This window comes from Candoia aspera, chromosome 2, assembly GCF_035149785.1.
Source record: "Candoia aspera isolate rCanAsp1 chromosome 2, rCanAsp1.hap2, whole genome shotgun sequence".
NCBI lineage: Eukaryota > Metazoa > Chordata > Lepidosauria > Squamata > Boidae > Candoia > Candoia aspera.
Genome location: NC_086154.1, coordinates 37995073 through 38021010, shown reverse-complemented (window position 1 = coordinate 38021010; position 25938 = coordinate 37995073). Strand labels below are relative to the sequence as shown.

Genomic DNA, 25938 nt, shown 5'->3' with positions numbered 1-25938 from the left:
AGAATTGCTTTAGAAAAAAATAAATGTACATTCCTTGTTCACAATGAAGTGCTATTTGGGACCTCTGTCTACAGTATTTGGGGTGTCATGCTTGGACTTAGAAACTTTATGTCTTAGTTTCAGTTTTAATTCCTTTTCTTTAATCCTTCCATATTATAATGTGTGCATTTTTTATTATAGCGTTATGTAGGAATTATTTGGTTAATTACTAGCTGGGTTATTCATGAAATAATAATGGTCCTTAGCGAAAAACAATTTGGGGGGGGGGGAGATTGGAAAAGGGATTATAAGGGATGCTGTAAATTGTGGTTAAACAACATTTGAAGTCAGTCTCCAGCTATAGTCATAGTCAGTCGCCAAATTATCCCAGTTATGCCAGTGAAAGCTTCAAGAAATCCAAATGCCTTCTCTCCCCCATTCTGATTATCCTACCTCATATTTCCAGATTCTGTACCCTGCATAATTATCCTTTCTCTTCCATTAACTTTTCCAAGGAATGTCAACTACTGAGTCATGAAAAGTCATTCTGTAAATTTTATGTACACACTGTGTCTCACACATTCCAGATTAATATAAAACAGCATATTTCAGACATAATTCTGAAATGGTGCTTCAGAGCACAAATGTAGCATCTGTCTGCAACTCTTTAAAACAGCTATGTCTTTTCCTGGGATTGCACAGGAAGCTGCCACACAAAGACCTGGCTATTTTAAAGCATTGCAGAGAGTGGCTAGGTGCCCTGTCGTATGTCCTGAAGAACCTTTTCTGAAATATTTTCCAGATACTGCACAGTCCATATAAATGTAAAGGTGAAAAAATTAAGAAATTGAGTTAAATGAAACTTAATAGATTCCCCCATCTCTGGAAGGGAAATATGTTTATTGTTCCTATAAAGAGCAGAAGTTATAGACTAATCTGTATTTAGGAGAAGGAATTTGGTGCAGTGGAAAAGCATATACTCAACAGGCTAAAGTTCTCAGCTTGGATGAAAACTCTTTTTTTAGGACATGGAGAAGTACGGCCACTCAGAATAGGGATAAATTGACAAAATTGTCTCAATTAGTGTAAGGCAGCTTCTTCCATTCTATTGTATACATTGGAGTAATAGAATCAAAGACTGCTGCTCAGCAACGTTTGTCTTGCAAGCAGTTGGACCTAATTTTTAACAACCCTTGTAGAAGCTTTGCTTTATTGCACAATGCTGAGATGTCACACCAATGTTGTGGGTCGAATAAATTCTCTCAATTTTTTTTTCAAAAGAGAGTGAGCAGGCCGTTCAGGAAGGGTAGTGCTTCTGCCATTCTCACCTCTCAGCTCTCTTCGAAAAGTGCTGCAAGGTTATCGTCTCCCCTCCCTTCTACAGATTAAGCGTAGGCTTTTTTCCCCCCTTTTTAAAAAACATCTATATCCAGTTAAAAGTATATTTGAAGAATGATCCTTGAAAATGTACATCTTTTATTGGATTAAATATAATTGCTGAGATTGAATGAAACATTCAAAGTTTAGATGCCATTCTGAAACAAAATAAAGTGGAATCTTTGGTTTCCTAATCCACTACATCATTCTTTCCCAACTTGGTGCCCTCCATATATGTTAGATCTACAAACTCCCTAATTCCTAAACTGGCTGTCTTACAAATCCACGTCTCAAGAGCACTAGATCAGGGAAGGCTGTACTGTATATGTGTGCAAGACAATAGACCAATATTTAGTGAAACCTAGATGGTTTGCTATTATTTTGAAATGTTTACTGTTGCTAAAATTTCTCTCACCCCCTGCCAATTATATGCTGTGTTTTCTTTATATTGTAGTTTTAATTTTAAATTCTGTTTGCTGACCAGAGTTGCCTTGGAGTGAGGGGAGGCTATATAAATTGAAACAAACAAGTGGCCAGACATATTGGATGGCCTTTAATAGATATACAGACTAGTATGGCTTGCTGCATACAATTATTAAAGATATAATTTGGCAATTCAAAGTGCTGGTTTTGACCTTTAAAGCCCTCCATGCCATGGGACTGGGTTATTTGAGGGACTGCCTCCACCCAATTACAATATGCTGGGGGTCCTGTCTGCTAAGGAGTTACATCAGGTAGGACCTTGGAGATGGGTATTTTCTGCCATGGCACCCACCCTGTGGAACATCATCCGCCACCAAGGTGAGACTGGTCTCATCTCTGATATCCTTCAGGAAGTCCCTTAAAACATGATTCTGCCAACAGGTTTGCGCATCTCAAGGTGGTGGTGAACTGGTGAGATGGATTTATTGCCCATAACAATAACTCTCTCTGCTCCTCCATTCTTGGTAACTTTGATTGTGTTTTAATTGCTGTTTTTTTTTAATTGTTACTTTTTAACGATTGCTTTATATTGTATACCACCCAGAGTCACAAATCCAAGAGATGGGCAGCTATATAAATCTGCCAAATAAATAAATAAATAAATAAATAAACCTGTAGGTTATCTGTGGAAAAACAGTGCTGCTTGGAAAATCAGTGTTTCCAGTGAAGTTATTTGGAGACCAGTTACTTGTGCAAGTCTTATTAATATATCACAGTCTAAGGATTAGATTACCGTTCAGTGATCCTGATCTAGAAAACTCCAAGCTCACCTGAAGCCTGCTGCAAAAGACCTCTTTATATTCTTCTTGAACTACGTTCAGCTGTATCAAACCTAACCTCACCTTTTATGGACAAATTCATTTTATGTAAATGGACTTGTCTCCGTTCCACTAATCTGAGGATGGAGGAGCAGCTACAGAACTCATGAAATAATGTTAAAGAGATCTTCTTGTCTCTTCTACCCACCATCTCAAGACAAATATTTCACATGTCAGTCCCAAGTTAATTGATTTATACAGACCAGAAAACCTCACGTTGATTAAACCTGCTCAAATGAGTATTGTCCCATATTATTTTCAGAAAGAAGGGAATGTCATGGTCAAGATGGGGATCAATGAACCTTTAGCAGTATCACTTCCTTTTCCTTCTCTTTCTTCAGTAGATATGACTTCATTCATGCTTAACATTTAATTTGCAGTAATGAACAGTATTTGGCATATTCATATAGCTTAGTTTTTACAAGCATGTAGCAGATTTGCTGGTTCTGAAAATCTTGATATTCCCCAGTTTATATAAAAATATATACTGTAGCATTTCTGGGTTGTTCACTTTGTTTAGAGTGAAATCCTTTCTAAATGCAAATGATCATTTGCTTTTGCACTGCGCATACTGATAACATATCAGCTGAGGGTCAGGCAGTCTCTCTGTCCTCTGTGTTTGAATGGAAGTGCACAAATAAGGAAAGGTTTTGCTTCCTTGCAATCATGCAGGGCTTCAGTTGTCTAGGTCACCTCTGTGACAGACAGGGGCAAGCCAAAACCTACCTTTTCCATACAGGTTGGAAAGGGAGAGGTCCTAAAATAACTATAAGGATTTTAGCAAATTTCTGGTTCTGGAATGAATAGGCTGTGTAGCGGGGCATAACATATATATCCAATCATCTCATAAGGAAACCCACTTTCCTTACTGTGAAATACTTTGCATATTGACTTAGGTATACCATGTGTTTTCTGCAATGATTGGAATATATTCAAAAATAAATAACTGCTTGAGAAAGTTGTGTTTTCTTCTCATCCATACTCTATAAATAAAAATAAATGTCTAGTTTTAGGTTACCTTCAAGAAGCATGTTATTTCCAGGGCTGTTAAAACCTAAGTATTGATTGATTTGCTACTAAATCTCATTGCAAGGTCTAGAAAAGGTAAAATGATTCTCATATTGAATGTTCCACACAGAAGTTTGCCAGGTCTTTGCATAGTGATCTAATGCTTTAATTTCTATTGGCTAAAATCATACACACATACACAAACATGCTGCATCTCTTTGCAGGCTGAAATCACTACTGAATTATTGGTTAATGTATAAGAAAGGGATGGGCATTCCTGGGCATTAGAAATATGGATCCAGGGATAGTTTTATAGTTTTGTCCACACTGCAGATCATTTGTTGATGAAATGATCTTGATTGATCCAAATGACAACTGTAGTTTTTCTGTTGCTTCGGTAGTTGTCTATGTGAAAGAGATGGTGTGGGGTACTGCATACAATTCAAGAAGAAAATAATACTCCTTTGGGGAATTACCTAGGCATTGAAAAGTGAGGCATACTGACTTTTGTGATCCCAAGAAAACATACTGACTAATATTTAATAATAGATGCTAGAGAGGAGAATATAGGACATTTTAAAATCCAGAGAAACAAAACAATGTAGATATAATCATCCTACTCACTTAAGCTTTCTTCCCTACCTGTATTTTTTAATTTTTCAATTATTTTTATTACTATAATCTAAAGAAAAAAAAAAGCAGAAAAAAGACAATAAAATAAACAAAGATAAAACAATAAACAAATAAGAAAAAAAGGCAAAGTTCACATGTAAAAGAATATCTCAGCTTTTAAACACATCAGTAAACTCTGACCAGTAGAATAACATTGCCTAGTCTTTCCATTACCTCAACAGCCAGCCAGTTCATATGCGGAGAATGAGCATGTCATTACTTCAGGAATGTAAATCCCAGATATCACTGTTTTTCCACTGCAAAAAAATAGTATTTTTTTCCTAGAGCCCATACTCTTTTTTAAAAAAAGTAATATTTCTACTACACACAAAAAGTAGAAAAGTAAAATATTTCAAAAAATAAAAAAAAAAATAAAAAAAGGAGAAGGAGGAGGGGAAGAAGAACAAGAAGAGGAAGAGGAGGAGGAGGAGGATGACACCCAGTAGTGGAGTAATAGTTTGTATTGTCCTCTTTCCTGTAAAGCACTGGTAATCACAGCTGGTGCAGTTCATATGAGCAGAAGGTGGCTGTGGAGAACGATTGCTTCTCTGAAACTAATTTATTTATTTATCTTTATTTATATTTCAAATTTTGTCACCGCCCATCTCACTTAAAGAGCGACTCTGGGCCGTCTCTGAGTGAGCCACAAGTAGTCTGGGACAGCACAAGTGTCCAGCGGCACAATCCAGAAATCCCCTCCACCAAGTTCACAAAAGAGCTCAGTGGAGAAGCCAGGATGAGCCACATGGCACATGTGGGGCAATTTGCTCCATTACCATCAGACACAGGAAAGACACATGGAGCTTCACAACCCAGTTGACCTAGCAAGCTCTGCTGCAAGCAAGTAAGAAGGAAGCACAGGTAGAGGTAGATCATGCAGATAGCCTTTATGGAAATAAGAAGGAAGTGCTCATGGGAGTAAAAGGATGCCCAAAGGCACTAGAACCTAACTTCCTTTTCCCATAGATGCAAGATCTTGCTATTTGTGTTTTCATAATCCATGGTTTTATGCTGGAAAGAAACCCCCATCAATAATAGGGGTACAACTCATACATAAGAAAGTGGTTCAAACAACAAATTAAACCCTGATATACAGAAAGCTACTTTTCCTTTAGGTTGATGTGAAACAAGCCACGTGAAAAACTGGCTTTTCTGGGGACCAATAGGTGCTTGGGTGTTGGTTGTTGCACAAGGCCATTTCTAACTATGTTTTGCATCAAGCTTAATCAAGGGAGGATAATGTTAACCACCTAAAGTTTGTGGAAGTGCACAAGATACAAAGGTTGTAAATAAATAGATAAATAAGTGTAGAGTGAACACATACCATTAATCCAAGATTTTTAAATCAGGAATGGCAGAGTATTCCCATCAAGGGAGAACAATCTGAGCCTATAGTTCATGCACATTAAGCCTGGTGCTCTTCATACACTGGTAAGTTCCAAATGTTTAATATATAATTTAATATCACATTAGCATCTTTAAACCTTTTTCTTCGAGGCACCATATTAATCAACCCCTTAAGCGTTGAACCAAATTGGGACGATGATGAGGCAAGCTGAAAATATAGGTGTCCTTTCCACCATCTTATAACTCTAACAAATCAAAGTAGTCATCCAACTTCTAAACATCTTCTGTGATGTTGAAAAATAATTGGTTGAATTAAATGTGTCTTAAAGTCAAAGAATATATATTTAACCTATGCCTCATACTCAATAAATCCATAGCTTTTCATATGGTAATCAGTTTTAAATTTTTGATATATAATTCAAAATGGCATTCATGTATTTAAAGCAGAAAACTCATTATAAAACAATATTTACAAACCTATGGATATTACATTGAATCAGAGATAGTGGGAGAAGGTATATAGGTGTTTCCTCCATCACTGTACAATTCACATTGTGAAGCTGATTGCTAAACCTTTTCTACAATATCTGAGGTATCCAATAAACATGGAAAAAAATATTTTCTTCACTTTCTCATCTTAGGATCATAAAAAACAACATAACATCCTTTAAAACCGTTAATTATTGTTTATTGTTGTTTATTCGTTTAGTCACTTCTGACTCTTTGTGACTTCATGGACCAGCCCACGCCAGAGCTTCCTGTCGGTCGTCAACACCCCCAGCTCCCCCAGGGATGAGTCCGTCACCTCTAGAATATCATCCATCCATCTTGCCCTTGGTCGGTCCCTCTTCCTTTTGCCTTCCACTCTCCCTACCATCAGCATCTCCTCCAGGGTGTCCTGTCTTCTCATTATGTGGCCAAAGTATTTCAGTTTTGCCTTTAATATCATTCCCTCAAGTGAGCAGTCTGGCTTGATTTCCTGGAGTATGGACTGGTTTGATCTTCTTGCAGTCCAAGGCACTCTCAGAATTTTCCTCCAACACTACAGTACAAAAGCATCTATCTTCCTTCTCTCAGCCTTCCTTATGGTCCAGCTCTCGCAGCCATATGTTACTACGGGGAACACCATTGCTTTAACTACGCGGACCTTTGTTGTCAGTGTGATGTCTCTGCTCTTAACTATTTCATCGAGATTTGTCATTGCTCTTCTCCCAAGGATTAAGTGTCTTCTGATTTCCTGACTGCAGTCAGCATCTGCAGTAATCTTCGCACCTAGAAATACGAAGTCCTTCACTGCTTCTACATTTTCTCCCTCTATTTGCCAGTTATCAATCAAGCTGGTTGCCATAATCTTGGTTTTTTTGAGGTTTAGCTGCAAGCCAGCTTTTGCACTTTCTTCTTTCACCTTCATCATAAGGCTTCTCAGTTCCTCTTCTCTTTCAGCCATCAAAGTGGTATCATCTGCATATCTGAGATTGTTAATGTTTCTTCCAGTGATTTTAACTCCAGCCTTGGATTCCTCAAGCCCAGCATGTCGCATGATGTGTTCTGCGTACAAGTTGAATAGGTAGGGTGAGAGTATACAGCCCTGCCGTACTCCTTTCCCAATCTTCAACCAGTCCGTTGTTCCGTGGTCTATTCTTACTGTTGCTACTTGGTCGTTACACAGATTCTTCAGGAGACAGACAAGATGACTTGGTATCCCCATACCACTAAGAACTTGCCACAATTTGTGATGGTCCACACAGTCAAAGGCTTTAGAATAGTCAATAAAACAGAAATAGATGTTTTTCTGAAGCTCCCTGGCTTTTTCCATTATCCAGCAGATATTGGCAATTTGGTCTCTAGTTCCTCTGCCTTTTCTAAACCCAGCTTGTACATCTGGCAATTCTCGCTCCATGAATTGCTGAAGTCTACCTTGCAGGATCTTGAGCATTACCTTATTGGCATGTGAAATGAGTGCCACTGTTCGATAGTTTGAACATTCTTTAGTGTTTCCCTTTTTTTGGTATGGGGATATAAGTTGATTTTTTCCTATCTGATGGCCATTCTTGTGTTTTCCAAATTTGCTGGCATATAGCATGCATTACCTTGACAGCATCATCTTGCAAGATTTTGAACAGTTCAGCTGGGATGCTGTCGTCTCCTGCTGCCTTGTTATTAGCAATGCTTCTCAAGGCCCACTCAACCTCACTCTTCAGGATGTCTGGCTCTAGCTCACTGACCACACCATCAAAGCCTCCCCGATATTGTTATCCTTCCTATACAGGTCTTCTGTATATTCTTGCCACCTTTTCTTGATCTCTTCTTCTTCTGTTAGGTCCTTGCCATCTTTGTTTTTGATCATACCCATTTTGCCCTGAAATTTACCTCCGATGTTTCTAATTTTCTGGAAGAGGTCTCTTGTCCTTCCTATTCTATTGTCTTCTTCCACTTCCGCGCATTGCTTGTTTAAAAATAATTCCTTATCTCTTCTGGCTAACCTCTGGAATTTTGCATTTAATTGGGCATATCTCCCCCTATCACTGTTGCCTTGTGCTTTCCTTCTTTCTTGGGCTACTTCTAGTGTCCCAGCAGACAGCCATTTTGCCTTCTTGGTTTTCTCTTTCTTTGGGATGTATTTTGTTGCCGCCTCCTGAACAATGTTGTGAACTTCTGTCCATAGTTCTTCCAGGACCCGATCTACTAAGTCCAGTCCCTTAAATCTATTCTTCACCTCCACTGCATATTATTGTTTAGTTAAAATTATTGTTTAGTTAAAATGAAATATTCCAGCTCTTTATTTCAAACTATCCTCTCCCCACCTCTAACATTTTCATACACATTATTCAACATTTGACAATAGTCTTAGTTAATAGAAAAAACATTACCACTGACATTGGAAGTCAGCATAGATGGAAACATTAACTATATACCACACAGGAGTGTTCTCATTTTTGTAAATATTGAAAGAAAAATGTATATAACACTGAAGAGATTTTTTTTTTCCTCCAGTTTGTTCTTCAGCTTTTTTATGGGGGTGGAGGGGAGGGGAGAATCAAACAAATGCACTAGATGTGGACAGATTGTAGATTTGCTGTAACCTGTGTACTATTTTTCAAAATTGGGGAGTTTGTTACCAGTTTTAAGATAACTGTGGGTCAGAACTCCCAGCTGTTCAAATGTAAAAGTATCTGGCAGTCCCCTATAGATGTGGATCCATATGTGTTTCGGATATCGTTTGGCTTCATTGATCAGCTCTGTTCAGGGAATGCATTCATGTGTAGTTCTCACAGCAAACAGTGAACAAGCCCTTCCCTTTCTAAGTTGCAATGCAACATCAGTGAGTCCAAAGTTCCAAGATGATAGCAGAGGGGAGCCTTTGGGTGCATTCAGACATTTCCAAGTGTGCCAGAACTCTAGGACTGCACCAAGGTTCCTTGCTACAGACACTTGCACTACAGGTAGCCCTCACTTACCTACCACAATTGGGACCAGAATTTTGGTTGCTAAGCACCCAAATCGTGACCACGTGACTGTGGGGATGCTGCAACAGTCAAGTGAAGACCAGTCGTAACTCAGGTTTTTCAGTACTGTTGTAAGTCCAAACTGTCACTAAACAAATGGTTGTTAAGTGAGGACTAGTTGTATTTTTTTGGACTTCTGTAATGTCTCCTGTGCAAATTGGAACAGGGAGAGACTGCTGATCATTACTTAGACACTGAATTCTACACAGGAATGTATCACCTGAATAAGGAAAGTGGTTGATTACTGTGTCCATGGTCTACTGTTTAAAATATTATCTCCTTGCAATAGAATATATTTTCTTTTAAAATATGGGAGAAAGATAATTTGTTTTCTTTAAATGTCACTCCAATTACAGGGATCAAGTCAACTAAATTACCTCTGGAATGACTATTCTAGAGTTTCAGAATGGGTTCACCCAATCAATTCAGGTGTTTAATTTTATAGGGTTTATATTTCTTGTGCTGTAAAATACAGTCCAAACCCTTGATCTATATCTTTATAAATAAGATTATCTACTGCAGCTTTGTGAATTATATCCAATCACCACCTTTGTTGCTAATAATACTATGGAGAAAGCACAGGGGGAACCCATTTCTCCTGGATAAAATAGGTTTAGGGAAATCAAAACAGCCTGTACAAAAGAATCAATTGATTTTGTCATTCACTTCTTTCCTGAAATGACATTTGCAAGCTACTGGGGATTTTCAGGACTTATACGTACCTCCCCTGTGCTTTTAAAGTACTCACAATTCTTGTCTGTGTACTATGCAATGCTGAATAAAACATATTTACCTGGAGTGTTGCTTTTTAAGATTTTTCATTATTTACCTTAACTACCCTTGCAAATGTGGTAGCTTCTGTAAAATTACTAGCTGATCAAAGACACATTCATTCGTTTTGATGAGGGTGGAGCTGTTATTATGAATTCAGATATTGCTAAATGATTGAAGCTCTTGGAGCTGTAACTCTCTTCCCAAATTCTGCAAGGGCATGGTAGCATGATCACTGCTATTTTCCATACAATATTTTCTTTTAATATATGGGCCTTTCCCCATTGCTGAGTGTTTTTTTTTTTATTTGCTTTATATGGGTGCTCATCTCATTGTGTTGATTCTGGATGGCTAACAACATTTAAAGTCATAATACAAATAACATAAACCCACAGTATAATTACAGTGTGTGTGTCTGTGAGAGAGAGAGAGAGAGAGAGAGAAACCAATCTTCCACAAATCAAGCAACAACTCAGGGAACCAGGCTTAACTGATTTTATACACTTTGAGGCTGCCCGTGGACAGCATCGGCTTATGGAGGAAACATGCAGTCCAATTTTTGTGCTGGTCACAACTTTGTGAGATCACAACACAGAGAAAATATAGTACAGGTAGTCCTCGCTTAAAACCATTCGTTGAGTAATGGTCCAGACTTATGACAGTGCTGGAAGCAATGACTTACAACTGGTCCTCACGCTTATGACCATTGCAGCATCCCCATGGTCATGTGATCACAATTTGTGTGCTTGGCAACCAGTTTGCATTTATGACTGTCACAGCATCCCATGGTCATGTGATTACCATTTTTGACCTTCTTAGCCAGCTTCTGGCAAGCAAAATCAATGGGGAACAGCATGATTTGCTTAAGGACCACATGGTTTGGTTAACAACCACAATTATTTGCTTAATGACCGCCACAAAAAAGGTCATAAAATTGGGTCAGATTCTCTTAATGACCACTTTGCTTAGCAACCAAAATTCCAATCACAATTGTGGTTGTTAAATGAGGCCTACCTGTATGTTTCTTCTATAGGTTTTTGCCATTGTTAGGTGCAAGCAAGGAAAAGCGTGCAGAGAGCCATTCCATAGAAACCTGTTCCCAATGAGGACTGACTTCTTGAAAAGTTCTACAGCGACCTATTTTTCCCCTCAGCCTCTTAAAATAGTGTCGCAAAATTCAGTCAAACTTGGTACAGTACACAGAAGCATTAATCTATAGACTTTTTCTAAGCTGTCACACATTGTTTTGATGCTGATTACCATTCATCAGTGTAATTTATCATGTTGTCTAGATAAAATGGGATGATAAATATTTTAGAATATCATCTTCAAATTAGAAACCAAATATTGCTGCATCGCCTGAAGGTAGCATGCAAGTTCATTTTCTCATCTGGTAGTAGAATAAATTACATTGGTTTGTCCTATAGTGGTTGCCCCATTCTTTTCCTTTCATCATATATGTGACATATTTAGATTTCTAACATCTTTTTGCCTCATGCTGCACTGAATTATAATTTGCTAATCTCTCTCTCTCTCTCATTCTCTCTCTCTCATACACACACACACACTGACACACAGACACACAATTTCCAGAAATCCCCCAAAATAAAGGGACAATTTCTTCATATTATGATTATGAATAGGCTATAATGTCTATTACAAGGCATTCTATAACATTTGCTGTCTAGAAAATACATATGGCATTAGTAAAATTCACAAAAAAGAGAATACTTAGCTGTTGACTGAATCATTTCTTCATTTTTCTAGTTATTAAACACTTATTACTACTATTTGATAGCCAGTTTGGTGTAGTGGTTATGGCATCAGGGTAGAAACCAGACGACTGAGTTCTGGCCCCACCTTGGGCCCAAAGCCAGCTGGGTGACCTTGGGCCAGTCACTTCCTCTCAGCTCTAGGAAGGAGGCAATGGCAAACCACTTCTGAAAAACCTTGCCAAGAAAACTGCATAATCCAGGCAGTCTCCAAGAATCGCCCACAATTGAAATGATTTTTTTTTAAAAAAAAACTACTATTTAAGCCGAATTCCTATGGATTCTGAGTTTTTTTTAACCCATTCAATCATGTCTGGTTCTTGGAGACTGATTAGGACTCATCTGAAGACTTATCTGAAGACTAATTCATACATCTATTGTGCTTTGAAGTTACTGTGTAGTCTTGAGAATATTATAAATCTTGATTTGCTACATGGTTGGGATCTATAGTCAAGTAGTTCTATGCAATTATTACTGACATTTATCACTGCGTGTATAGTATTTTGAAAGTTTTCCAGACACCAGAATAACATATCTGTGGGATTTCCTTTGGCTAATGATAACTTCCTGTTTTAGGATCCATTCTTCCTTTGTACAGAAAGCAGACTTGCTAGAAAAGCTCATGTTCATGCATCCTCTTGTCTGTCTTTTCTTGACAAATCATGAAATACAGATGTGATGCCAATAAAATAGGCATTGTTAACAATACATAAAGAAAATTTAACCAAAATGTTTTATTGATACATTCTTGGACAATATCACAGGATTGAGAATATGGAAAGGGGGGAGTTTTGCAGCAAAGATTTGTTCTCACTAAATTGGCACATAAGCAGCAAGATCAACGAAATTACTTATTACAAACAGTATAAAACATACATGCTTTTTTCCTTAAAATTCTTTTTTTTTTAATCACACCAGTCAGTCAATAGGGCATCAACAAAGGAAAAAAAAAATTCAAGACATGTAAAAGCCATTTTCTTCCTCCCAAACAGCATAAGAATTATTGAAATTATTGCAAAGTTATATACTTAATGAAAACAAAAACAAAAACAAAAAAATAGAAACACAAATACAAATACTTAACATAAAATATGAACAAATTACACTACTGGCATGCATTCCAAATACTGAGAGGACCTCTATCAAAGCTCAGCAAACCTTTCTGCTTTTTCTGTTGCCATTAGAATTGTGAAAGGCAGAGGGTGGAGGTGGAGGTGGAGGTGGAGGTGAGAAGCAGGGGAGGGGGGCTGGCTTAATCAGCACAGTTTTTGGTCTTAAGACTTTTTTCTCCCTTTTTAAATTTAAAAAAAAAAACTTATATGAATTGTAGGTATACCATAATGAGCATACATGTTACAAACATAAATGCTTCCCAATCTTGGGGTCTTTTTTTCTTTCCTACTTAATGTGCTGTGAAGCGAACAGGTCTTGCATGAGGCTGTGCATTCAAAACCACTGTTAATCCTCTGAAACAACATAAATGGCAATATGTGAAAAGAACAAAGAAAGAAATAATATCATCACAAACTCTTACAGAAAGTTGAAAAACTTGCAGTTTGGAAGTACATATAAAGACAAAAATAGCCCCTTGAAAGTCACCTTTGCCAATTGCAATCCACCCAGGAGATGCTGGGCCAATGTTGCAGGTTGGAGCTCAGAGATAATGTCTCCCAAACAAAGAAAAAGGTCCAACATCACAGCCTAATGGCAGTGCCAGTGACTTATTAAGCCAAGAATATTGTAAGAATATTTTCACTGAGCAGCTGTTCAGAATACTTGGATCCTCCATAATAAGTGCCTGGCCTTTCAACACTTCCAGCAGTGCATATGCAGCAGCTTCAGGAACAGGCCTACATAAGGTTTGGTGACTGAATGGATGAAAATTTCCATCCTCCCATGATTCCGTCTGATGCAGCGGATTAGATTACCAGGTTGTTATAACTGACATACTTCTTTTTTGCAGCAGGGCCTAAGAAAAAAGAACAGAAGAAAAACAGTCACCAGTAAAAGAAACTGAGGAAAATTCTGCTATGGTATATACATATTGCCATTTGGAAAGTTTTGTTGCATCGCAACAGACAAGGGTAATTTTTTCAGGGTGGTATCTAGAAAGGCAATGGATGTAACTTCATAAGAAATGAGCCACTTTAAAAAAGAAAATGCTAGATTTTTCTATAGCCTCCCAAAAGAAAATTACTTCATGTACTGTATGTCAGAAGCTTGCAAGACATGTTTTAACAAGATTGTTACCCTTATTTATTTTATAATTCATCAAATCAATTTATATGGCTGCCCCTCTTGCAAATGTGACTCTGGGTGGCTAACAGATTAAGACCATTTAAAAAAAAATTAGCAAAGAAGATAAAACAAAAACAAAAACAAATGGTTACCATGGATAAACCCAACAAAACAATTGATAGAGACCTATCAACAGGCTATCTCACCTCCCAACCCACAGGCCCTGGAGGTACATTATCATATTTATTTTGTTTTTCTTTGAAAGTAAATAAAAAAAGGTCTTATTTCAGTGACTAATCAGTCTTGTATAGGCCCTGATACAACACGAAGACCTTCACATGAATTGAGGGTATTCTTCAAAAGTGACCCTTTTCCACTGAAAACTCATATTTCAGTTATGGAACTGCTTTGTTTATTCATGATTAATGTTATAGTATCAATATATGTAGCAATAAGAGAAACAAAGGAAATGTAAAAAAAAAATTTTTTTTTTTGCCCTTCCTACCCAGAAAGATATCTGCAGAGCAAAGGTCTCATTTCCAGACAGGCCTCAGGATTGGACATGGGACAGAAACTATATTGGTCACTCTCATCAATGACCTATTAGACCTTGAGTGGCCTATCTGTCCTGTTGGATCTCTTGGTGACTTTTGATACCATCAGCTGTGGTACCCTTCTGGACTGACTGTGAGAATTGGGGGTGGGGGAGAAGGGTAGAGGGACCATTCTGTGGTGATTCCATTCCTTTTTGATTAGGTGTTCCGGTCTATGTGTGATAGGGATGAGAGGATAAAATTTTAGGCCAGCGACTGATGGACCATGGGCTGGATGTGGCCACCATCCAAAATCATCCATGGGCCCAAAAACAAATATATTCACCCAACCCACAAGAGTGAGGAAGAGAGTGCTAACATCACCCTAGGCTGCCATTTTGGTGATGTCATGGTTTGTAAAGGAGGGAGGGGGAGGATTGATTGCTATGTGAGAAACGGAGACATCACGAACTGACCCAGCAAGCTGACGCCAGTGTTGTGGCTAACATTTTATCAGCAAACAGACAGTGAAGTATGTTGCTGGGAATCATGTAAAACCAATAGCAGTTGTAAATATTCAATTTCAAAAGAAGGCGGGAAACTGGGGCAAGTAAAAGGAGGGAACTGGGAAACCTTATTCACTTGAGTCTTTAGATGGAGATGAAACTGTAACTTACAATAAAGAAATACTTTACTGAGACCTGACTGGTTCCAGACAGATTTCTTACTATTGGGATATCTGAACCCACGATCCTCATAGGTGATGGCTTCACCAGCTGCCTCACCTCAGGCAGAGAAACAAGTCCCCCACCTGTTGCTGGTGAGAGTGGGCTGTGGGGTGAAGGAGGAGGAGGAAGAGAAAGTGGCAGTGGCCTCTGGCCCCTAGCCAAAGAAGCTTTAGGTATTTCAATATGGGATACTTCAAGGGTCAACCCTTTCCACCATTTTATTTACATGAAGCTGCTTGGAGAGCTATTCAATGGTTTGGGGTAAAATATCATCAATATGCCAATGATACCCAGTTGTACAGTACATCTCTACCCCAGAATGAATAGGAGGTATGGAAGAAATCTGGGTCCAGTGTCTAGAAGCTAAAGGGATCCGGATCAGGAAGAATAGCTGGAGATGAGATAGAGAAGCTCAGAAGGGAACCTACTGAACAACACAAGCAACTGAACTTCAGGTTGTCCCTACAATCCAACTTCAGACACTGCTACTCACATTCTATTGGATGTAGCACAGGACCTCAGGTCACCCCTAAAGTGTCTTGGAGGATCACCACAATCTCCCATCCCCAGACTTTGCACCTGTGCTGCTGAAGATCCAAAGCTTGGAAGGGAAAATCTTGGTCTTCCATTCTAATATATGTCCGTAAAGACAGAAGCATCCATTCATTTCTCCCTATCGCAGTTATCTTTTCCCACCTCTTCCTTTCTAGCATATTTAATTACCACTGTGTGCCTTCCCTCCCTGTATTTTCCAGATGAAAATTGTTCAAGGCATCTGAACTAATGCAGTCTCACTGTTGTCCACCTCCAATAATTGCAGAGATGCATGCCAGTAGATAAGCTGTGCAGCTTTCTCCATTGTCAATCAACTATATGGCAGAGAAGAAAGAGTCAAATCCACTGAGATGTAGTAAAGGGTTCACTGGTTACAGGGAAGTCAGCCAAAGACCATTTGTGGCCTGTGACCAAAGGTTTGCAGTTATATGCCCACATGCCTGGAAATGAAGCAACTGAACTCAATAGAATTTACTTCTGACTATGTTGGATAGTGCTGCTAGTAACTAAGCAGCATGACAAATTCAAGCAAGGTTCATCCAGTGTACAAAACCAAGAATAACGAATCCCTAATTGCCAGTTTGGAGAACAGACTTTCTTGCCATTGATGAAGGACTATTTTCTATTCCGTTTAAGGAAAAAAAAAAGCTCCCGTTGAAATAATTTATGGAGGTTTCACATTTTGAAGATATTTAATATACTGGCTACATTCACTTCTTTTTATGACTATATCTCTGTTTCTATCTCCATCCCCCCATCCAAAATAAATTGCATTTAAACTGTCAATATTCACTATCTAGCAAGCAATAACATGAAACTCAGAGACAAAATTATCTTATATTCATGCTTTAGAAAATTTTACCCCGTTGTGCTATATGCACATATAAATATTCTACCATCTAGAAGTACTCAAGATAGGCTTGAATTCCATCATTCACACAGAAAAAGGAATTATATGATCCACTTGGGGGCTTCATTTAGGAGTTCCACTGAAATGAATGCTTGTTATATTAAAGGAAAGCTGCCTGGCTAGGCACCAGTTTAATTCCTTCTCTGAATCTGTATTGGAGCAGCTGCAGGTTGATTATGCCTGTGGTTGGGGTGGGGGGAATGAAATCAGCTGTAACATTGTGGGCATCTGTCACTGCAAAATGCCATAAATCTAATCTGATATGAACACCTGGTAAACAAGATCCTGAAAGTAATAATAGCAATTGCATTAGATGTCATAAAATGTATATACAAGATAGTCAGAATGGATTACACATCGAGTTCAGGTTTTAGAGCTTTGCAATGGGTGATATGAACTCAAAGGTGCAGAATCACAGTTGAAGCTCTGCAGCACGTATGTTCTGTTGTGACGGTGTCAGATCACAACAGACTTATGGTAAATGTCTCTGAAATTGAGTGAAAGTTATTGAGGTAAAAATAAGAGTGGGTGTCCAGTATTCCATGATATGGTAAAGCAAAAACAAAAACCTAGGTAGTAAACAGGAAGAGATAGCACTTTACAGAGTTATACATATGTATGATATCATCAGTATTTTAAATATAATGAGCTTATCATAACAATAGAGTAAGTAACCTCTGGTTTTAGAGTATAATAAGTCTTCAGAATTTGCATTCTATAAGAACTATTCTTCCAGTGATATTTTATTGGCCAGTAATGCTTTACAGGCTTTTTTTTTTTTTGCTGCCTCACGTAAATGGCAGGGAAAAAAATAGTAATTTCATAAATATGGCTCAGTGCAGTACTGGTGTTCTGCTGTGTTGTGAATCACAAAAATTGGGGGCTCATTTCACCTTATATAGACAATCTTATTAAGTAGATTAGATATCCCCTGTTATGAATCATAACACTAAATGCCACACTGCAATAATCCAGAATCTACAAGTTGTTCCTGAATTTAGATCAGATTAGAAAAAAGAATTCTGCAGGTCTTCTGGAGAATAGCTTGATGTACAGTTACCCAATGAGAAAAGTGTTTTTTCAACCGAATGTAATTCCCTGTTCAGTTAAAAGCTCACTTCAGTCCACCGGCAAGCATAAAAAAAGCCTGCTTCCTTTGAAATGCAATTAAATAACTAACATTATAAACTTGATAATTTCCAGACTTCTGGTGGCTTGGTCTCTTGACTTCAAACTAATTTTATGCTTCCCATCAACTCTGTTTGCTGTGCTTTGAAAAGCACCTCTCTCTGTCTCTCTGTGCATATTGGATTGTGCTTAGGTTGCTTCCTTTTTATGTGCAGCAAATTGCAATGTTTGGTAAGGAGGTGTTAGATGATAATTTTCTTATTTTTATCTCATTCATCCATGTGAAGAACCTTCTGAGCTGCAAGAACATAGACCCACTGCTGACCTATACCACAGCTGACTAGCATGTACTCATGGCGGACAACCTCCCTCTCCTACCATGTTTAGCAGGTAGATTTTTTGGAATGGAGCAAGGATGGCACTTAGACCTCCATTCTTATCAACACCTGCAGCAGGAATAGCAGGTCGTCATCAGTTGAATCTTGTTCATTCACATGAAGATAATATTGTTTAATAATAGATAAAGAACCCTGCGACGTGACCAATTCATCTTCAGAAAGAACATCAATGTTAGATTTTCTCTTTAACCTTTTTCCATTTCGTGGTAACTGTAAAGTGTATGTTTAATACTATTTCCTCATGATAACACAGCGCAGTATGTTCTGTTTTAATGCAATCCAGTTGCAGCATTTAATAGTTCTCTATTTCTCACCCAAAGACAAGAGTGTGAACCAAAACAGGACCAATACTGGGAGAGAAATATTTGCTTTTGTTTCTACACACTGAGCACTGCCCCTTCTTCAAAGAAAACCTAATTTCTACTGCGAGATGTAATACTTCACACATATAGTTTTGAAAAGATTCATTTGTAGCTGGTATTGAATTGAAGTAAATAGAGAAACAAGAGGTCCCGTTAGGGAACAAGAAGAAAATGGTCTGTGAGTTTGTAGTTAAAGTAATTTGATTTCTGCCAGATTTGTTTCTTTGCCTGTTCTACTGTTTCTATCCAAGGAAAGTTAGATAATTTATAACACCAAGACTGCCTAATATAGTATTTCTATATTTTGCTGACATGACTGTAGGACTTCTCTTATCAGATTGCTTTAAAGTATATATTAAATTCTGTATTTTCAAGTACATCTAAGGAAGTGCAGGCCAAATATTCATGGAAGCAAGATGATAAATGTTTTGTTTTCTGGTTAAATGACCACCAAAACAGAATCATGTTTAATAATGTTATATAAAGGACAGATATGAGGCACTGAAGATTAAGTGAATGCAAGCTGCAGCACAAATAAGTACCCGTGAGGATACTGCTTTGAAGAATGCAAATGCAAACAGAGTGATTAATAGTTCTAACAGAGAAAGTGCTGTACTATCACTGGAATAAACTAAGGCCAGCAGTAGAAGCCACTGAAAGTTAATATTTCCCACACATGGCTACAATTTGTATGACACTGAACTTTGTTATACATTTGTTGATTTAGAGAAAGGATATGATGAAGTGAATTATGAAATCTTTAGCATGGTTATGGAGTAATTTCCTGATTGCAGTAAGATTATGGGTGGAGTAATTCTTGGAATATTGGAAGAAAAGCAGGCAGGAAAATAAATGGAACGCTCAACACTGAGCAGAAAGAAGACAAGGATGTGTGATGCCACCTTGGTACAGGGGCAAAGGTATAAGGAATGCTTCTGGTGAAAATAGAGGTGTTTTGTATGTAGATGATGCGTGTTGCTGATTGAGAAAACAATGATTCACACATAAGGTAGATAGATTGTATGAAGCAATGAGGAGTATGGGTCTGAACACAGAAGTATCAAAGAGCAAGTTGTTTTATTTCACAAGGAAAATGGAGTGCATGATTGCAAGTTATACATAAATGGCAAAAAGAAAGAAAGTGGATGATTTGTGTACTTTAATAGAATGGTGATTGAAGACAGGGGAACAAGAATAGGGCCAGGAGTGAACGAATGTGGATTGTATAAAACTGGAAATGGTTGAGTGGGGAGCATACAGTATACAAGTAGCATGCTCTGTTAAGAAGCACCCAAGTTATTCAAATATGCACTTGTCTTAAATGTAAACTGCTAAATCATGCATGTTAAGCTATATGTTAACCAGCTGATGAATGTTCATAAATAAATCACATACAGTATAAACTTATCTTGATGAGTGAGGAACTATAAACATAAGCAAATGCATATCTGGACTGTACAAGACTGTGTGTTCTATTTATCCACACAGTATTGCTTTCTGTAGGACCAAAAACAACAACCACAATGTTATTATGAAAATAACTTCCTGACCAATTGATCTAGATCAAGCTGAAAGGAAAAGAGGGAAGTTAACATTGAGAGCTAATACTAGGAGAATAGTTTTTGAACCATCATGGCTTCTTTTGGAGAAACAAGTCTCCATATCTTTCTCAGATGTATTTGTGGCAAGTTCTTCCTACTACAGTTGTCCACATCAATGTTGCTGATCATTTTGCACCCTCTCTCTTGGCTTGGGACCCTTAACTTCTGCCTTGAGGTCTCTTTCAATTAGCAATAATGACACCTCAGGTAAATCTTATTGACTACCATGCTAAAGTGGAGGGTGCTTCTCTTCTCATCCCTATTAATATTTATCAATTAAACTGGTAACATTCCAAAAGACTTGGGGCTCACAATAGTCATACCAATTTATAAAAAAGGCCACAAAACAACCCAGTTAATTATAGACCCATTAGTCTTCTGAGTGTGGTTAGGAAATAATATACTAAACACATCACAAACTACAAGATTGGGATAGAAACAGAAGGTATAATGAAGAAGGAGCAGGCAGGTTTTATAGAAGGGAGCTCAACAATAGGCCATATTTTCATTCTTCGTCATCTTAATAAAAGTATACTCAGAAAATGAAAACCTCCCTATATGTGGCCTTTTATATTTTAAAGCTATCTTGATTCAATATCTAGAACAGCCTTTTGGAAAATGTAAAGACATATCTATTGATAGGCACCTCCTTTTTCTGCTCCAGAATTTATATTCAAATGCTTTTCTAAGAGTTGTTGTAACTCATTTGGGCCCCTCTCTGGCACCATATGTGTGCAAAGAGGAGTTTGTCAGAGATGTATACTACCTCCATCTTCATTTAATATATACTGTATGGAGGTGGGAATTTATGCCAAAAAAGATGAACTGGAGCTGGTGCAAATGAAGTTCCTGACAGCCATCCCTGTTGCCCCAATGGGACAGCCAATGACCATGTTACACTGGAGATACAAATGCCTAAAATTCAGGTATGAACTTGGAGATTGATGGTTAATTATTGGCTAAAAATACAGTTTCTCCCACAAGACTTGCCATATTCAGTTGTTGCTGACAACTTTCCCTCAAACTGAAATTGGTGAGAGTGCAGAAGCTTGCAAAGTACATGTTTTGGACACCATTTTTAATGCCATTAGGATATGATCAAGCTAAGAAAATGCTCATCCAAAGAATAAATGATATGAAGCATCAGGTTGAAGTAAATAGGTTGTCCCAGAACAACAAAATTTGGGTTGTTAAGGATATATGGGAACCAGCAAATTATTTACATACTATCACTTTTCCCAAGCTAAGAAAAGCATTCTTTAAAGCTTTAAACATCCTTATTTCTGCATTGCTGCAACACAGGGACACTAATATTCCATTAACTGAACATACTTGCCCATGTGTGGCTAATGAAAAATTATTATTTTTATTTTTAATCCATTCAAGCGTGTCCGATTCTTGGAGACTGCCCGGACAAGTCCCTGAAGTTTTCTTGGCAAGATTTTCCAGAAGCATTTTGCCTTTGCTTCCTTCCCAGGGCTGAGACAGAGAAAATGACTGGCCCAAGGTCACCCAGCCGGCTTTGGGCCTAAGGCAGGACTAGAACTCACGGTCGCCTGGTTTCTAGCCTGGTGCCTTCACCACTACACCAAACTGGCTCTCTAGAAATTATTACTACACTGTAAATTTTACAGGGCCATTTGGACCAATCTCATTGTTGCCCCTATTGCACAAACATGCTGAAAGATTGGACAAGCATGTCAGAAGAAACCTTTGAAGTTTCTTTTAGAAGATTTGAAACCTTCTATCACTTGCTCAGTAACTGGTTTTTGTGTTGCTGCAATGGAAATAAGGAAAAAGCTGGTACAGGGATGATGTTATTGCCTTTTTTCAGTTCCATAACGGCGTAGTTTCATAGATTACAGTTAAACTATTAAAATACGATCTTTCTGGTTTTAGGAATGATCTTGAAATGGCTTTTGTTTCATTATGCTATTCTAGTTATAGATTATAGTTTCAGTATTAAAAATATTAAGGTCTCAGTAATTACTCTAGTCTGTGCTATAATGCTATTTCTCTCTCCTGCTTGAACTAGGTTGTTGCTTTGTATTTTCTATTTGTCTGTCTCTCTGTTCATTTTGTTCTGGTCCTTGACCAAATAAAGATTACCTGAAGCCTTGAGGTCCCATCCTGCTCAATGTAGTGCTTAGAAAGTGTGGCAGCTGCCACATGTATTACAACTGGCCCATGAAAATAATGGCAGAATATGAGATGAGATGAAATGAGATGAGATGAGATGAGATAAATTGAGATAAGGAAGAAATATGGCTGCCCTCACAGACCTGTTTAGAAAGTAAATACAATGCAGCAGTGGACCATCTTGGAGATGTACGTATTCATTAAAGAAAGCTTTAGGCAGATGTTTAATAATGTGAAAATAGGATTTTATTTTAATAGATTTTAAAATAAAAAGAAGCAAGATTAGCATAGCTACACTGAGCTTGATCCACTCTCTAATGAGAATAAGAACTCAGCCTATCAGCAAGCAATTTGTTGAAGTTGAATTATTCTTGCAGGAGCAACACCTTAATATTATTTTGCTGTATCACCAAGTATCATATAACTCTTACTATCATAAATTGGGAAAATTGGGAGAAAAACATGGATATACAAAAGCATTTTTGTAACCATCTCTTGCCTGCTGATGCTCTTTCATGTTCTCAACAGACTGCATATAATCTGCAGAAAATTTTACATTATGCCATCTGAACTATGGCAATATCTACTGACTGTATAGATACTCAATCAATGCAAAATAGGAAAATAAATAGAAAATCACTATCTAAAATCATTTACAATTGACTTAGCATGAAAAGCCACTAATTTGCAGAAGAAATTAATTTGCTTCAAACTGAGAACACATCAGTACATTACTGTTGACCTATATATGTTCACAGTCATGTAATAAAAGGGATGGCCGTTAAAATAAAGCAAATGCATCTGTAGGCACATCACATGCTTTAATAAATCTTTTTTTAGCAAACCAAATGCAGGTATAAGCCTCATTAATGGACAAAGACATTAAACTTTTCTGAGGAAATGCAACTCAGGAGCATAAGCTCTCCCTGGGCAATGACCAGAAAAATAAAGCCAACATCATTTTACTGAAAAGGATGCTAAAAATAAATTGCAGATAAACTCGAGACTGAAGACCAAATGAGATAGGAAAGTAATTGCATCAGTGCATTTAATCCTCTGTTTTGATCATCAAAGCAAAAGCCAAGAAATGCCTGTGTAATCTAAAGATTATGGGTATCTGGAATGGGTATTTTCCTCTCTCCCCGCTCAGTCTCATCAAAAATTCCTTTTCCAAATTTGTTATTTAAGTTTCAAGAGAAGATCCTATTGGTGCCAAGGGATTGGAAGCCTTTTTTCAAAAAGAAAAAAGAAAAGAAAAAAAGAAAAAAGAAAATCTGACTTTAACTGAATAATGTTGCCACTTTTGAGGAGAAGCAAACATCTCAGAACTTCAACTAGTTACTATTGGGGATGATTCCAAATGGTTGATTAGGGGAAAAAAAAGTGGGGGGTAAATTTAATTAAGTCAAGTTTTACTTATTCTTTATTTTTAAGCAAGGACGTAATGGGATATTTCATTGAAAGAAAACCAAATATTCTCATACTTAGAGGTAGGAAAGATTAGATTAGATTAGATTAGATTAGATTATTTTGTTATTTATGTGGATTGTCTGCTTGTCTCCATCTTGCACCACCACCCAAAAGCAGTTCTATGGCAGGACATATTAAGCTACAGACTCTGGGCAGCTGTAAAATGCAGTATTCTGCAACAAAGCCAGGTCTTACCATTTATACTGAATTTTAAGGACCTCTAATTTAAAAAAGCAGAAATCTCAAGCCTATTTCAGTGTCATCTGTCTTGAAATTCCTGAATATGACTAAACTCATTCAATACATACATTAGGAATTTTGAGATGGTGTTGTGGGTGCTGTCACAAATGGGCAAGTAGGGCAGCTATGAGGTTTCCTATTGCAAGGACACCAAGGCAGTCACAGAAGATCAATCGACCAGGAGGCAAACTGATGGGAATGTTCCCCACCACTCCCTAACCCTGTACCATTCCTTAGCTCACCTTTGTCTTTTTTTGTGGCTTAGGTGGATCTAGTTTCAATCAGAGTATGTAGCTACAGTGTCAGCCCCACTAGGTAGACCACATCAAGAAATCAATTCCACAGAAAGGCTAAAACTTTTATTAAGATTGACTGAAGTCACAGAACCTTGCCAGTCTTCCCCACCTCCCACCAACTGCTTTGCTAACAGTTCTGGTCCATTGCCCTCAAGGTCATCTTCCTTTCTCTCTACAACAGCTACCCACAGCTTTTATTTTCCGATAATGCCTATGAGCCCCAAGGCTTGCCCAATTTTGTTTGAAACAGGTCACCTTTCTATTCCCCCCCACCCCCCAGTAAAGGAACACTTTAAAAATTAAAAGAACCAGGTTGGAAAAGAACTATGGAAGGATGCCAAAGAAGGTGTCTTTAAGCACATTCATGCCCACCGGCAGTAAGATGAGCATCAACATTATGCAGAACTGATCTCAAATTCAGATTCCTGATTAGCCACAGTCTGTTAGGTAAACTTATTTCCAAAGCTAACTCACTCAAGATTCATATGAGGAGAAAATGGGATAATCCACAACAATATCTGAGCAACTTGGCTATGGAACTACACTATGTAAAGAAAATTTATAATTTCATCCTTGGTCCATCCTTAAATATGCAGCCTTTCAGTTTCTATATATGATTCAGAAGATCCCAGCTTGTTTTTTTCTGCAGACCATAATCTTATCAAAAGCTTAGGGGAGCAGCATGTAAACCTGGCTTGAGTTCCATTCCATCAGTGGGCAACATGGTACAGATGGTGCCCACACAAAACTCAACATTAAAATAAAATCTAATTAAAAAAAAAATAAAAATGGCCAAAATCTTACAAGAAGATTGTGAAATCTTGCTCTGGGTCCTGTCCACTAGAGAGTTTCATCTGGTGGGACTCAGGAAGAGAGACTTTTCAGCCTTGGCAACCATCCTCTGGAATATCATCCCCCCTGAGACTGGACTTCCCCCAACTCTTCTGGCCTTTCACAAGGCATTAAAAACTTGGCTTTTTCATCAAGCCTGGGGCCCTGGCAGTATGGATGAGCCCGTTTCGTGGTTAATTTAAATGTGGCACATTACAAATGCTCTCAGCAGCTATTTTATGCTACTGATGGTTCTTTTTTTTTTTTTAATTTTGGTGGTTTTCTATTTTCTTTTTAATTGTTAGCCACCCAGAGTTATGTATATGAGATGATAGATAGACAGACAGACAGATAAATCCTGTGAGACTTGGTGATCACTACATTCAATAAACCCAAATCAGGAACTACCTGCAATATTTTTTCAGGCCACCAGCGGTTGTGGGACTCCAGGTTGGGAACCACTACTCTACAGTATTGTCATGCTACTTATTTTTATGGAATAGATGTGCATGAATGGTGCCTCCTTCTGCCATTACTGCTATTTCCTTCCAATGTATTCTAATATCTTTCTGCATGATTTTCTCCCTCCTGCGAATACAGATGCTCTTCTACCACATCCTTCCCATTCATTTCAGTAAAGCTTTTTAAAGGAGTTTCTTTTGGGCAGTGCCATTATGTTAAGGAGTCTTGTCTAACTGTGATATTATTTCTGGGTTCCAAATTCAGTAAATATAGTTATTGCAACCCTATCTCATTTTCTCTCTCTAGCTCATTTA

The 25938-nt window shown here is 37.8% G+C and overlaps 1 protein-coding gene across 3 annotated transcripts in view; it reads right to left on the bottom strand.

Annotated features, from left to right (window-relative positions):
* Positions 1 to 13044: 13044 nt before the first annotated feature.
* The window catches only part of GRM7 (glutamate metabotropic receptor 7), a 354665-nt gene continuing 341771 nt past the window's right edge, over positions 13045 to 25938 (bottom strand). For 2 of the 3 annotated variants that reach the window (XM_063291614.1, XM_063291615.1), the window contains one exon: positions 13045 to 13702. Coding sequence is in view for 2 of the 3 variants with exons in the window: in XM_063291615.1 (XP_063147685.1) it covers positions 13653 to 13702 (50 nt within the window). In the remaining variant the exon portion in view is untranslated. Of the gene's footprint in view, positions 13703 to 22412; positions 22469 to 25938 lie in introns of those variants that run through there. The other variant, XM_063291616.1, reaches the window with a different exon arrangement.